Raw genomic sequence first — 16,525 nt, 5'->3', positions numbered from 1 at the left:
ATGCAACATTAAACACACTTATTCATTTCAGTATCTAATGAAACCACTTAATACATGTCAAACTCGCACATTTAGGCCTAATTGCAAATATACGATGCATAAACAAATGACTTTATAACTAACTAGCGTCAATTTTCCATGTCAATTCACAGGAAAGCTAGTACAATTAATCATAATGTTATTAAATGTTCAACGAATTGGCCATCTATTGGCTCTATTATTCTAGTAAAAAAGAAATTTAGCTGACGTTTGTTACTCAAAACCTACATTTTGAAATCAACAGTCCGTTCCTCATCAATCTAAATCTGTGCATGATATGCAGTAACAATCAAACACCGTATTTAATATGTATTTAATATGCACATTTTGTTCTTAGAACTACAACGATCTAAAACACATTAAAATAAAAAAATCAGGCGAATTTGCAAGCAGACTTGGCTCTAAACCAAATAAAATTCATTCCTTTTTCTCTTTCCCTATAATTCTAAGGTTGCCATTACGCATTTTCAACGCTTTTAGTTATGTACTGATATAAATAACACAGAAATTCAGAGCCAATTTCAAAACGCATACTATTCAATTAAATTCTCTATTCTTCAAATTCCTTTCTTCGTTGTAATGAGAATGAAACATTTGCTTACCCTGCTTATTTCAAATGAATCCCGGCCGTTTTGTTAACTAAACATACTCCGATGCAGTGAACATTTAGTTGTAAAAAGTATATTTCCCCAGCAAGTTCAAGTTCCGTTTTGCAGACATCTCCGTTATTGTCCCATTGATTTTAATGACCAGCCGATACATACAGAAATACCCAGGGTTTTTTTAAACATGTCCTTGATAGCGGAGCTTGTACAGTATTGTTTAGATGTCATATTTGCTTCAGGTCTTCAATTTCACCGATCTAGAAGGAGTGACATCCGTCCACCTCGACGCAGGCCACGACACAGGTGTGTTCGGTGACAAGGCTCCTGGATTTTGTGGTCGAGGAGGCAGGTTGACTTAGGAACGCGGCCGTGGGTGTCGGTAGAGATGCATTAGTGACGGAGCTGGATCAGGCCGTACGTGCAAGCAGCTCGACGAATGCAAAAAGCCATATGGGGGTGCGTACTGTCACAGCCGACGTCATTCATTTTGTTATCATGTTTCATCTCTGCCATATCAGCGCAATCTTCATTGTTATTATTATCTGGTTGCTTATCAGCCCATGCCAGGAAGGGCTCACTTCCTTCCTGACCGTCACACTCCCAGGTTCCTTCAACTTTCTTGTCATTACAAGCAATCCAGCCGGGGTAGGCACCAGTGACGTCAATCTCTCGTGTCATATTTGCCATGAAGCTCATTTCCTCCAGCGAGCGAGGAGCGGCCATCTTGCCGCTCATGTCTTGGCAAGCCGACTTGGCCTGATCCCAAGTTTGCTGTATCCGAGGAGTGAGGCGGTAACAGTCTTTTCCCCACCATTGCCACTGTGGCGGGCAAGAGCATTCGAGAGCGAGCCGAGAATGGCAGGTACCTGACCCAAATTGAGCATTGATCGTCAAAGTTATTGCTACAATGCCAAAAACTTTTAAGAAGAACATGATGACACGTTCAGACGATGATTTGCAGAGGATCTGTTTGCTATAAACCCGTCAAGGCAGTAACACCATCGAGGTCGAATGATGCGAAAATGAAAAGTGGTGGTCGCGGCAGAAAGTGGACGATTTTTCTCTGACGCAAACTACCGGTATGGTATGAACAAGAGATCTTGTAGCCATGGTTACATTATTTCATCGTCCGTTAAAATTTACAAAGGCGACGAGACACTAGTTTCCATGGTAACACTTCCTGTTTACTGGTTTCAGTCAACCATTTAAAATGAAGAGGACAATTTTAATTAGTGCGGGGCTGGCCTCCACGCTAGGCTTTTGTTACACTTGCTGGCTGACTTGGCACTTTTATCTTTTATCTTTTATCACTTATCGCTTCAAAGCCAACAACTTTGAAGAAGTACAGGATGACTCATTCAGACGATGGTTTGGAGAGGATCTGTATGCTATAAACCCGTCAAGACAGTTTCATCATCGAGGTCGAACGGTGCGAAATGAAAAGTGATGGTCGCGGCAGAAAGTGGGTGAGGTTTTCTCTGACGGTTTTCTCCGAGGTTTTCTCCGAGGTTTTCTCCGAGGTTTTCTCCGAGGATTTCTCTGGGTGTCAACAAGAGATCTTGTCGCTTTGGTCACAGCGTCCGTTTACATTTAGAAGGGCGACGAGAAACTAGTCTCCATGGCAACACTTCCTGTTTACTGGTTTCACTCGACCATATAGAATGAAGTAGACAATTTGGTGTAGTCCTACGTGCGAGGCTAGCCTTAACACGAGGCCTTTGACGCGCTGGTATTGATTCGCTTATGACCTGACAGGTAGTACATCGCAGTGAAATTCACCGCCTATTGTTCCCTTCCAACTGGTGCGAAAAAGGTTTCAATTCCCGCTCTCGGAGGGGAAATGGTCAGAAAACGACGAAGTAATATCAGGTCACCGGAGAAGCGTCACTGGATGTGTTCATTCAGCGAAGTGAACTGCAGTGCTTTAAAAAAAAAGTTTCCGTGGTAACACAACTGTTTACGGGTTGCAATCAACCATCCAGAATGAAGTAGACAGTTTTAATTAGTGCAGGGATATCCTTTGCGCTAAGGCCGACTTGGCAACAAAAATATTCGTTCAGTCATGACCTTGTGAACTTCAATGTACCTCATTGCTGGCGAAAGTTGTCACGAAGTGGGGGACACTAGCTGTTTAATTGAACTATCACGTTTCATTTAATCTTACACGGCGTGTTAACCGGTTATTGAACTTTTCAGTTCGGGCGATTCACGATGCAGTGCGCCTCCTAGTGTTTGCGGCCTCGGCGAGTTCATTTTTCCCGTTGCTTCGTGTAAGATATAAGTTCGACAAATTCGCAGCGCGGAACATTTGAAATTGTTCATTTTCCGGTCAGTAGTTTCGTATTAAGCGTAATACAATAAATATGATTCGATCTAGGAGATGTTTGCCCTTTTCTTTTCTTTTCTTTTCTTTTCTCTTATCAATATACTAGGTTTTTTTGTAAAGCGGCGGAACGCTTTGCCAAAATCAATAACATATTATAGCTTAAGTTGTCTTCTGACAGTGACACGCATTCAAATGAGCCACGTTTTGCCGACCTTACACTTGAAAAAAGGGACTCTCCATGGCAAACTCTGGGTGGCGCACTGCATTGTGAATCGGCTGGATTTCCTCTCTTGGAGGAAGATCAATCGGTACGAAATGACAATTTTAGGTCTCAGGAAAAGTGCTATTTAAACAAACAGAGCATTAGCGAGGCTTTCTATTATGCATTAGAATAAAAAATGAAGGCTTATTTAATGAGAGTTGGGACTTATAGTAAAATTGCTAGTTAAAGGTTGATGCCCTCTATGAAAGCCTAAGAAAAAATCAACTTAACTGTTTCCCCATCATATAGATACATTTAGAATTTTATGTTTATTGGTCCAAAAATGCAATCTACAGTGCTGTGTATACATATCACTCTCACTAAACACACTTGCCCACTGTCACTATGGTGACTAAGACCTGTTTAATCCTCACCCCAAGATTGGCCAAAAGTTGGACTCAGATGACTTCTTAGACCCCTTTGACCAAATTGGTTTGGGGACCAACTTACTCGGCTTGCAAGCTAGTCTTTTTGTATTTTAATATGGCGTACGTATGACCATAGATATGATGGCTATCATGGTTTTAAGGAATGGAAATGAACCCCGAGAACAATTTCATTATGCGGTCCAAAAACGGAGTCGGCGTAAAATAACTTTTGACATACGCATTCACCGTTGACAACACAGCTGCATAAATGGTAGGAAAACGAACTGAAAAGGGCAACATATCCTCCAACAGAAGAACCCATAAAATCAAACTTCATATTCAAACAAAAATAGACAGTTTCAGGCACTGGGGTCCCCCCTGCAGCGAATCATGACGTTACAATAAAATGTAGAAATTACACCCAAAATACGTTTGTTTGCCTACGCGTGCAAAAATGTACTAAAGCGCCCTGTTGTGGTCACCATGATATTATATTAAATTATGCAACAGCGGCAAGCCAATATTCCTAGCAAATTTAAGGAAAATCGAAAATCTCATAAAAAATTGGATTTGTGACACGGTCCCCCCCCCCCCCTTGAGAAGACCAAAAATAGCCCGGCTTAATATTTCACAAATCTGTTCAGAAACGGGTGATGCCTTTGTGTGTGTATTACATTTAAGCAACTGAAAACAATCGTCTTGACGCCCTCTTGAATGATAGAGTGTGTTACCCTCTAACGTTCATATTCAACTTTGAATGTTATTTAATAGAATAATCAGTTACCACTTCAAAGATTAAAGCAGATTTATTCTTCTTTGATATAAGTTTATAATTTCATAAGCACTTAATTTCTACATGTTTAATATAACTTCAGAGTTGAATTAGCTATTGACTGGAAACCCAAAAGCTAAAACGCATTTTTAAACAAAAAGTGCAATTGACATTTTTGTTGCAAAAACAGACTCCTGAAGGATTTGATTGCGAATTTGGAATGCAGACAAATTGGACTAAAACCCAAGACACAATATTTTTTTTTCAAACTCCCGGCATAAACAAAATAATTCAATCTTGCAGAAAGTCACAAAGTTGCGACAGTAAGCGATGAACGAGAAATCAGAGTCGAGTCGGTGTCGCCACTTAACTGTGGTAATTAGCTGAAATTGATTTAATGGCACCCAATTTCTGCATGCGTAATAAAGGAATCGAAAAAATATTATCGACTTTAGTTCAAAGCAGTCTGATTTAACTTTGCGGGTTTTTTGGCTTGATTTATATTTGCATCTAAACCTGTTATAAAATATTAGAATTTACTTACCTTGTGGATGAAGACATTTCTCTTTTTTACCTTAATAACACACAGCTGTCAAGTGACTTGAATATACAAGATAAGTCTCGCGAATGTTTTCTCATCGTATGAGAACCAAAAACAGCGCCCCCTATAGTCAGGATACCCCCACTCCCCAAAATCTGTAAAGTATTATTTCCACTATGAAATGAATGTATGAACCCCTACAGAAAGGTTACGTCCGCGCTTTTCGGTTTTCCAAGTTGATGGTCCATGCGCTCCCCCCCCCCCCCCCCTCCACACCTTGTTGGTAAGAGATCACCAACCGCAGTTTATAGTAATGGGGCGGAGGATGTGCCCACCGCTGGTATCGTTGAAGTACTCTTTTTGAATAGTTGATATGCCATAAAGTGTCTCCTTGCAAGTTTGTCACCAATGGGATAACAAAATGTTCTGTATAGCATTATCAGGGAGATAAATTTCTAAGGAAGTTATTTTTACAAAAGTAGGTTTAAGAGCCCACATCCGTCGTTAATTTTCTTTTTTTGTGCTTTTAGATCATGACGGTACATCCCATCACTTTTCCAAAGATCATCTTCCGTCACTTGAGCTGCCTAAAAAATAACAAGAGACTGAGAGGTCTCCATGTTCTGTAACTGCAACACCATATGTTATTTTATTATGAACTAGATTCTTATAAAGTATACAGATCTGGAGTTTTGAGCCTAATGTAGTGATCATGTGATGTACATTTTAGTGTCCGAACGATTTGAACGATATTCAAAATGTAATTGTCCAGACAAAATCAGTTTTCAAAACCACAGTGGCAATACAGCAATATAATACTGCCATAAATATAATAATGTGTACTGTACATGTAGCTTTACATTAAATAGGCCTAGACCAAGAAAACAGTTTGAGCGATCGATGTAACTTTCATTCATTAGGATATATGCCTATACTGCCTAGATCATTCATTTTTGCTATAGATAACGAGATTTTCAAATGAATGATGTGGGTCTTAACATTATTAGAAATATTTGAAGAAATATTTTATTTAGGTCTGAAATGAAATATTCAAAAGTAGGTCGCAAGTAGCACAGGGGGCGGGGTCATACACTCTCTTAGGGGTGTCAAACTGTGAAATTATCAAGATTTATTTAGAGTATATTGTTAATCAGTGACTTATCTTGGTAGGTTAAGTTGTTGATATAAAACTATCCATCAATATTTTTCAAACATAATTCGGCCATTGCGGGTATATTTTGAGATATTTCAGCGCTTACGAACCCTTTGAATATTAAAAGTCGGTGCATTTTTTTAATTTAAAATTCCAATTATACAGTCAAAACTAATTCACAATATGTATTAACTTCCTACAATTAAAATCAGACACATCTGAAAATCAGGTGGATCTTCGACACACATAATACATTCAAAATTGGTACTGACATCGATCATACATTTCTAAATTTGTGTTCCTCGTGCTCTACAAGAAATTCGAATGTTTGTTTCAATTGTTTGATGTTTAACTTGTATGTTTTATTCCAACTAAAAACCTCCTTCTTTTTTTGGACGTCTGCAACCCTCTGAAAAAGAAGGGTTTTGTTTTGGGCACAAGCAGATCCGCTCTGCGAGCAGACTGGCTCCCGGTCAGTACATTATCGATACTGATTGTGGGGCGGGAGCCAGCATACCCCCCGAGAACGGAATTTTTGGCCAGCAGCCAATTATTTGCAATCGTAAAGTAATAATTCAATAATTAAACGTGGGGTTTTGTTTCTTGGTCGATGTCTCATTCAAAAATTAATTATTTTGGTGATGCTAGAAAATTAAGAAAATAAGCAATTGAGACAAGGAAATTTTGTTCGGAATAAAGCTCGTAAATAGCCTCGCGGAACGCAACTTTAAACACGCTTTGTCACTACAGCATAATGAAAACACTGAATACATGCCCGGCCCCCAATACCCCCGCATTTATCTATAGACCTAATTGCAAATGTACAATTCGTTTGCGCCTAACAATGACTATACATAACTGTTAACCTTTAATTTTCCATTTTCAGTTTACAGGAAAGATACATACAATTAACCGTAATATTAAACAACAACAAAATTAACGAATTCACAGTAAGTGAAAAATAGATGTTCCAACACTTTCATGTCTGATGAATATTGTCAATCAACATCGGCCAACAAAATGACTCTACCATTCTTGTAAAAGAAATCTATAGCTACTGTTTGTTACTCATAATCTAAATAGTCCGTTCCTGATGTAAAATCTCAATTTGTGCATGATATACAATAACGATCGAACACCAAATATTTTGTACATTTTGTTCTTAAAACTACATCGATCCTAAACACATCAATCTCAAATAATTTCAGGCGAATTTATAAGCAGACTTGGATCTTAAACAAGTAAAATTCATCACGTTTACTCATATTTCTAATTTGCCATTACGCAGTTTCAACACATATGTATTGATATAAATGACACTAAAACTCAGTGTTTGTTTACCACATTACAAGAGCGTAATGCAAAACGCACGAGTTTTTTTTCTCAAATTAATTTCTCTTTTAATCCAATTCCTTTCTCTTTTGTAATGAGAATGAAATATTTGCTTACCTTGCTTACTTCATATACATCCCAGTCGCTTTTTTCTCTTTAGAGCGGAAACAATGCCACCTAAACATTTTCTAAGCAGTGAATGTTTTGTTGTAAAGTCATGTTCAAGTTAAAGTTCAGGTTTGCAGACATTTCCGTGATCGTCCCGTTGTTTTTAATGACGAGCCGATGTATAAAGAAACAACCTTTTTTTTTATAAACATGACCTTGTTACCCGAGCATGTACAGGTTTTTTTTAGCTGGCATATTTTTTTCCTTCTTCCTTTTCCTTTTCTCGAGCGACGCGGGCTCCCTCGACGCAGACCGAGTCCAGCACCAACACACTCAGTGGCTCAATACTGAATTGTTTTCGGTCGGGGAGGCAGGTAGAGTTGAAAACACGACTGTGGATGTCAGTAGAGATGAATCAGTGTCGGATTTGGATTAGACTGTGAGTGCAAGCAGCACGACGCACACAAAATGCAATGAATGCGCGCAAACAGCCAGCATCATCCATTTTGAAATCAAACTGCGATGCCATCTCACCACAATCCTGGTTGTTATGATTATCTGGTTGCCCGTTACCCCATTTCGTGAAGGGCTCTCTTCCTTCTTGACCGTCGCACTCCCAAATTCCTTCAACTTCTTTGTCATTACAAGCAATCCAGGCGTAGGAGTTATTGTCCACTTTTCGAGCCAATTCTGCCATGAAGTTCATTTCCTCGAGCGAGCGAGGAGCGGCCATCTTGCCTCTCATATCTTGGCAAGCCGACTTGGCCTGATCCCAAGTATGCGGTGAAGGAGTGAGGCGATAACACTCGTTTCCCCGTAATTGCCACTGTGGCGGGCAAGAACACTTCACAGTGAGCCGAGACTGGCAGGTACCTGACCCAAATTGAGCATTGATCGCCGAAGTTATTGCTATAATGCCAAAAACATTGAAGATGTACATGATGACACGTTCAGACGATGGCTTGGAGAGGATCTGTTTGCTATAAACCCGTCAAGCAGTTTCACCATCGAGGTCGAATGATGTCAATGAAAAGTGATGGCTGCAGCAGAAAGTGGTGAGCTTTTCTCTGACGACATATAAGTATCAACAAGATATCTTGTTGCCATCGTTATATTATTTCAGCGTCCGCTCAAATTAAGAAGGGCGATGACAAACCAGTCTCCATGGTTACACTTCCTGTTAACAGGTTTCAATCAACCATCTAGAATGAAGTAGATAATTTTAATTAGTGCGGGGCTATCCTTTACGCTAGGCTTTTGGTACACTTGCTGGCTGACTTGGCAACCAAAATAGTCGTTCAGTCGATCATCATGACCTTCTTAACTTAATTGCACCGCACTGTTGACGAAATTAGGGCGAAGTGGGAGATATTAGCTGTTTAAATTGAACTCTCACGTTTCATTTAATCTCACACGGCCGGCGTGCATAAACGTATAATAAACTGGCAGAGTTACAGAACGCAGTGAGTGTCATCGCGTATTGTTGGGTCTCCTACTCGGTATACCCATGGCAACTCCTCTCTTCTTCCACTGATGACACGCCTCACAGATCGACTCTCAGCTCCAGCATGGACTCCACATCGGCATGGCTCACTGATTAAAGTCCAGCATCCCCTGCCCCAACTAAAACTCCACACAGGCCTGCACGCGCTTCACTGCTTCCAGACTACAAAATGGCTAGCCTTCGTCAAAGCGTTCGTCTCTAATCGTCCGTACGCGGTAAACGATCGGCGGCTTATCCTTGCTATACATAGTGCATTAAAATACAGCGCGAACAGCGTTCTCATGTGGCCATTATTTTATGCAAATCATTTGGATCCAGACTATACGAACGCCTTGGTCTTATCGTCCGCGAAAGCTCATGTTTTTCTTTATTTTGCACTAGATTTCCAGCGCACGACCGCTTATATGCGAATACAGATAAGCGTAGGCGGGGCTAATAATGTGGAGTTCCAATCACTTCTTCTTCTTCTTCTTCTTCATTCATTCATTTTCTTGATAACTTGATGAGTTAGGCCCAACTGTCCCTGTCGGGCATAGTGTTGGAAAGAGATGTACCACTCAGACCAGTTTCTAGCTCGATGGATGTTTTCAGGGTCATGTTGGGACGACCTTTTCGTCGAGGGGCTTCAGGATTCCAGAGGAGAACTTGACTAGCTGGCTCATTATGTCGATAAACGTGACCGGCTAGCCGAAGGCGACGCTGTCTGATGGTGGTGGAGATAGGGGGAAGGGCACCATACAGAACAGAGTTAGCGAGATGTTGTTGCCAAGAAACATTCTGAACAGCCCGCAACATCCGTGTACATCAATGGATGCAGAGATCTGTTTGGTCAGGGTCCAGGACTCGCAACCGTAGAGGAGGATGGATTCTACTGAGGTCTTGAAGATCTTAAGTTTGGTGGTCTTGGAGATCCAATCACACCTCGGTAAATTTCGACGTCATCAATTTAAATTGACGCTCTATCTATACTTTTTGCTACCATCAAATTCTTCCAAAGGAGGGCGCCCTACACAATTACTGGTAAGCACCATGAAGACTAATCTGTCAATGCGGATCACGATGCCCACTAAACAAAAATAACGCTCTTTTTGGAGACAATTACCGCAGAAAAACACATTGCATTGCATTGCAATAACGCCCGAATATTGGCCATGATATTTGACACAACCAGTTGGAAAATTGACGCGAACCGTGAAAGAATAATTTTTAATATGATTAAAGAAAATATAGTGCTTAATCACGAAAACTTCATTCCGAATCTTAGTCACTTTTCATTGAACAACAATATAATACCCTTTGTGGAGACAATAACCGAAGAACAACACATTGCATTGGATTGAAATTACATCTGAATAATGGCCATGACATTTGACACAACCAGTTTGAAAATTGACGGGAACCGTGGAAGAAAAATTTAATATGATTTAAAGAAAATATAGTGTTTTATCACGAAAAATTCATTCTGAACCTAAGTCACTTTTCATTGAACAAAAATATAACACTCTTTGTGGAGACAATAACTGAAGAAAAACACATTACATTGGATTGATATTACATCCGAATATTGGCAATGATATTTGACACAACCACTTTGAAAATTGACGGGAACCGTGGAAGAATAAATTTAATATGATTTAAAGAAAATAAAGTGCTTTATCATGAAAAATTCATTCCGAATCTTAGTCACTTGTCATTGAACAAAAGTATAACTCTTTGTGGAAACAATAACTGAGAAACAACGCATTGCATTGAATTGAAATTACACTCGAAAATTGGCCATGATATTTGACACAACCAGTTTGAAAATTGACGGGAACCGTGTAAGAATCAATTTAATATGATTTTTTTTTTGAAATACAGTGTTTTATCACGAAAAATTCATTCGGAATCTTCCTTTTTCATTGAACAAAAATATAACACTCTTTGTGGAGACAATAACTGCAGAATAACATATTGAGTTGGATTGAAATCTTGTCCAACAATTGGCAATGATATTTGAAACAACAAGTTTGAAAATTGACGGAAACCGTAGAAGAATAAATTTAACATGATTTTAAGAAAATATAGTGTTTTAATCACGAAACATTCATTTCGAATCCTAGTCAATTTTAATTGAGAAAAAAACACTCTTTGTGGAATCAATAACTGCAAAATAACGTAATCAATTGGACTGAAATCTCGTCCAAAAGACCGTTGGCCATGATATTTGACAGAACAAAATTGAAAATTGACGTGAACAGTCGAAGAATAAATTTAATATGATTTAAAGAAAATACAGTTTTTTTCACGAAAAATTCATTCCGAATCTTAGTCACTTTTATAATTAACAAAAAAAAACCCCTTTTTTTTGGAGACGATAGCTCAAGAATTACATATTGCATTCCCCTTTCGATCATCAGTCGTGATTTAATGACATAAAAAGTTTTAAAAATCGACCGTGGAAGAAAATATACACACAGCGACAATAAAACAACAGTATGTGGGACGCACCGTACTTTTTGCTGCCATAACGTTCTTCCAAAGGAGGGCGCCCTACACAAACACTGGTCAGCGCCGTAAGGGTACACACCGGTAAATCGATCCGCCAAGCTCATGAATAAAAGTTATTCCCTCAAAATATTCTATATTAGAGAGTTCTGAGCGCCGTAAAATTGGGGAATTGAAGAGATATGGTAGTGAACCTCTGGCCCGGACTTGGGGCTTCCAATTCTGAGCATTTTGGATGCTATTGGGCTCGAAAGTGGCGCTATTTTGCCATGTTGTGGAGGGATCGTTTTTCAAGATGGCTACTTTTCCGCTTTGGGGAAAATAGGGGTCGTCTTCTTTGCGTGAAAATATCTCGAAAAGTCAATGGTCAACCCACCATAAATTGAAAAGAAATTGAAAGATGACACATTGATCATCATTTTTCTGTGCAGCTTGAATACCTGTGAGAGTTTTGAGTATTTTTAAAAGAATTTTGAAGTACGGGCATTTAGCACTAGTGTCTATGGGAGTTTATTTGCAGGTATGCACCCGTAAAGACTTCTGTCAATGTGGATCACGATGAGACCACAACTGCAGAACATCACATTGCATTGGATTAAAATTGCGACCGATTATTGGTCATGATATTTGACACAAAAATTTGCAAATTGACGTGAACGGTCGAAGAATAAATTTAATATGATTTAAAGAAAATATAGTGTTTTATCACGAAACATTCATTCCGAATCATAGCCACATAGGTCTTTGTGGAGTCAATAACTGGAGGCAAGTGGCATCCTTCCACTTTCACAGGCAAATAGGACCCATTTTTCATCCGTAATTTGATCAAACCTGCCCTCGGATTGAAGCCCCAGGGAGTTGATCCTTGCTTGGGTATAAAATTATTTACACAATTCCACCGTTTTTAAAGCAAAATGATCTCCGGTTTCAAAAGAAATTGTGTGGGCACCTTTATGCTAATGACTCGCGTAGAAATTCTCACTTGAATTAGTTCATTGCAGTTCAGTGCACCTCAGCGTTCGCGAGATGGCAAAGCTTTAGCCGCGACATTACCAGCACGTTGTCGTAAAAATTGGTTCCTTGATCCGGTCTTCACTTTTTCTTTCAAATGGGGCTTGCGGTCGCTGCCGAAATTAATTGAACGTGATGGGGAGTAATAAATAACCGTCTGATATTTTCCACACAAGCCCCCGGTGTACGGGGTTTCGCATAGAAATTTTCAGATACCAACTTTTACGACAATGTATTAATAATGATTTGTCGCGCTTAAAACACTGTATTGTTACGGTCAATACTGCTTCATTGTTTGACGGTTTCTTAAGAAATTAAATCTCGTAATGTTAAACAGGATGACAAATCACTAGACGAAAATTCAATTTAAAAAATCTTGTATTTCTGGAGTTGTTGCCACCCAAACGAGTTTGGTGGCGGATAATTATCGAGACCACTATTTATGTGGCGCGCCCTCTATTAAATAAAAGAATATGGTGCGGATGCTGCACTATTGAACAAAAATAACAACTCAGTTTCCGATCAATAACTCTAGAAATACAGGATGTATTAAACTGAAATTACTTGCAATTTATTTCCATGATGTATAACAGAGGTGTATTGAATATCATGAGAAGCAGTCCAACGATAACAATAATATGATCATAACAATGTAGTGTTTTACACGCGAAAAATACACATTGATTTTCATTCGGATTGCATTGGTCGCCCTTGAAACACTGTATTGTTACGGTCAATACTGCTTCATTGTTTGACGGTTTCTTATGAATTTGAATCTCGTAATGTTAAACATGATGACAATTCACTGGACGAAAATTCAATTTAAAACAACTTGTATTTCTGGAGTTGTTGCCCCCCAAACGAGTTTGGTGGCGGATAATTATCGAGACCACTATTTATGTGGCGCGCCCTCTATTAAATAAAAGAATATGGTGCGGATGCTGCACTATTAAACAAAAATAACAACTCAGTTTCCGATCAATTACTCGAGAAATACAAGATGTACTAAACTGAAATTTCGTGCAATAAATTTCCACGATGTGTAAAAGAGGGGTATTGAATATGATGGGAAACGGTCCAACGATAACAATAATATGATCGTAACAATGTAGTGTTTTACACGCTAAAAATATTCGGATAGCATTTGTCGCGCTTAAAACACTGTATTGTTACGGTCGATACTGCTTCATTGTTTGACGATTTCTTATGAAATTAAATCTTGTAATGTTAAACATGATGACAAATCACTAGACGAAAATTTAATTTAAAACGTCTTGTATTTCTGGAGTTGTTGCCCCCCAAACGATTTTGGTGGCGGATAATTATCGAGACCACTATTTATGTGGCGCGCCCTCTAAATAAAAGAATATGATGCGGATGCTGCACTATTGAACAAAAATAACAACTCAGTTTCTGATCAATAACTCGAGAAATACAGGATGTATTAAACTGAAATTTCGTGCATTTAATTTCCACGATGTATAACAGAGGTGTATTGAATATCATGAGAAACAGTCCAACGATAACAATAATATGAGCGTAACAATGTAGTGCTTTACACGCGAAAAATACACATTGATTTTCATTCGGATTGCATTTGTCCGACTGTATTGTTACGGTCAATACTGCCTCATTGTTTGACGGTTTCTTATGAAATTAAATCTCGTAATGTTAAACATAATGACAAATCACTATTCGAAAATTCAATTTAAAAAATCTTGTATTTCTGGAGTTGTTGCCCCTCAAACGAGTTTGGTGGCGGATAATTATCGAGACCACTATTTATGTGGCGCGCCCTCTATTAAATAAAAGAATATGGTGCGGAAGCTGCACTATTGAACAAAAATAACAACTCAGTTTCCGATCAATAACTCGAGAAATACAGGATGTATTAAACTGAAATTTCGTGCAATTAATTTCCACGATGTGTAACAGAGGGGTATTGAATATCATAAGAAACGGTCCAACGATAACAATAATATGATCGTAACAATGTAGTGTTTTACTCGAGAAAAATACACATTGATTTTCATTCGGATTGCATTGGTCGCGCTTAAAACACCATCGGAAGGATCATGTGTACCCACGAGGATATGTCACCAGTCTAATAGTCGAGAAACTGCATGGTACTTGTACGTCTAATGCATTTAGCGTACACGATGTGTGTTCAACAGACTATTCTACAGGACTTTTGCGAAAATGGCGCATGATTTGGAGTTGGCGAACCAAGCTTGGCAGACAATCACCGCCAGATTACTTGCTGGCAGTCAAGAAAATCATGCCGAGGTCTGTAAATTGTATGGAAACATTTGGTCATATCGATGTAAATTCTAATTATAAAAGGTTTGGGAAAGAATGTAAGGTAATGGTGTAGTTTACGACACCTCCCTTTTTTCTTTTTCTTTTTTGACAAAAGTAACTTAAAATTGCAAAATGACTAGTCTCAGTCATTTGCAAAAGTCATATTTTCCAATGTGACGTGGAAAGAATCCCATTTGGCCATCACTAAGTTTTCCCTTCAGTGGCCTATCAGTACCCTTATCAGCCATCAGAAAGTGATAATATGTCTTAAAAAGTCAAAATTAGCAAGGATAGTATAGTACTAGTAGTAGTAGCTGGACTAGCCCCACTAGTGTGGCGGAAACAGGTCAACTCGTACGCGAACCAACTCGTACGCGAGTCAACTCGTACGCGGATTGGTCAACTCGTACGCGAGACAACTCGTACGCGAACCAACTCGTACGCGTGCCAACTCGTACGCGAACCAACTCGTACGCGAGCCAACTCGTACGCGAACCAACTCGTACGCGGGCCGTTTTAGGAGTGGTTTCGAGGATTGGGTTGGCATGGTTGGGAAGAATTTGGGAATAGTGTGACGGGTAGTTCGTAGTTCAATGTGTGACCGTTGTGTGTGATTGGGAGTGAACCCGTGAATGATGATAATAAAGTAACTGATTTTTGTAGTTAGACGAGTGTTGTATCGTTTTGTGCATACCTGTAGCCTTGTCACGTCAAATTTAATTCCATATATTAATGCAACGATGTACCAGTTGCATTTTTCGTGTTTTTTTAATCAATGTACCTGTCATGTCAGTAATAATTAGGACTAAAAAATTATCGGACCCAAGCAAAAAATTAATTTTCTGACCCAAGAAAATCCCATTTGACCCAAGAAACCTCGCATTTCCGGTGAAATTATATAAAATTCGGATTTAAAAAAAAAATAAAAATCAACTCCCCATTATTTCTTTTTTTACAAAATATTATTTGGATATATAATAATTAGGACTAAAAACTATCTGACCCAAGCAAAAAACTGGCGGACACTGTCCGTACAAAAGTTATGCATGCGTGATGCTATATTCCTTTTTTTATAGTAGCTCCTTTTTATACAATAGACCTCGCAAAGATCGGTGTTTTCTTGTCATTTTACTTGTCTAACCAACCAGCAATTGTACCGCGGCATACACAGGTTACAGCGATTCAATCATGCATTCTTTATACAGTGCGCGGTGCGGCGGGAACCAATCATACTGGTTATCGCGAAGACAACTTCCCAATCAATCAAGCGAACTTGTAAAAAAAAAAAAACCGCAGAATTCTTCTCTAAAAAATCGCGAATGTAAGTAGCACTGGCGGATTCATAAATCAACTACATTTAATTTGAAAATCTCAACCTTTCAGAAAAGGTAAAATTATGCCGACCTACCGTACGTACCGAACCTAATTTCATCTGTCCATGTGAGCTAAACCAATCGTCTAAACTCACGCGTACGAGTTGGTCCGCGTACGAGTCGGTCCGCGTACGAGTCGGTCCGCGTACGAGTCGGTTCGCGTACGAATTGACCCGCGTACGAGTTGGTCGCGTACGAGTTGGTTCGCGTACGAGTTGACCTGTATTCTAGTGTGGCCGTCGGTATGCTGCGCTGAACCTAAGGCCACACACCGTGGTACTGCGCGCTACTGGGGACGAAGTTTTCATAAAATTCAGGGCAGTTTCTTACATTCTCAGTTTCT

At 39.2% G+C, this 16,525-nt stretch overlaps 2 protein-coding genes and 1 long non-coding RNA gene across 3 annotated transcripts in view; 2 read left to right on the top strand and 1 right to left on the bottom strand.

The window, feature by feature from the left end:
- Positions 1-1,034: 1,034 nt before the first annotated feature.
- On the bottom strand, positions 1,035-8,239 carry LOC119720368 (alpha-N-acetylgalactosamine-specific lectin-like). Its single transcript, XM_038190024.1, has 2 exons — positions 8,041-8,239; positions 1,035-1,510 (listed from the first exon to the last, which is right to left on the bottom strand). Exons 1-2 carry the CDS (start codon positions 8,237-8,239, stop codon positions 1,035-1,037), a joined length of 675 nt encoding a protein of 224 aa, XP_038045952.1.
- Positions 8,240-14,424: 6,185 nt separating this feature from the next.
- LOC119720376 (anaphase-promoting complex subunit 2-like) overlaps positions 14,425-16,525 on the top strand; it is a 32,227-nt gene continuing 30,126 nt past the window's right edge. The window contains exon 1 of the mRNA XM_038190035.1: positions 14,425-14,794. Within this exon, the coding sequence (XP_038045963.1) occupies positions 14,708-14,794 (87 nt within the window). The 5' untranslated portion in view covers positions 14,425-14,707. The remainder of the gene's footprint in view (positions 14,795-16,525) is intronic.
- Positions 15,363-16,099, top strand: LOC119720378. Its single transcript, XR_005270089.1, has 2 exons — positions 15,363-15,980; positions 16,015-16,099. It is a non-coding gene; the product is annotated as an uncharacterized LOC119720378 (long non-coding RNA).

Source organism: Patiria miniata, unplaced genomic scaffold, assembly GCF_015706575.1.
Source record: "Patiria miniata isolate m_02_andy unplaced genomic scaffold, ASM1570657v1 HiC_scaffold_9, whole genome shotgun sequence".
Classification (NCBI taxonomy): Eukaryota; Metazoa; Echinodermata; class Asteroidea; order Valvatida; family Asterinidae; genus Patiria; species Patiria miniata.
This window is presented reverse-complemented; position numbering and strand designations above follow the sequence as displayed.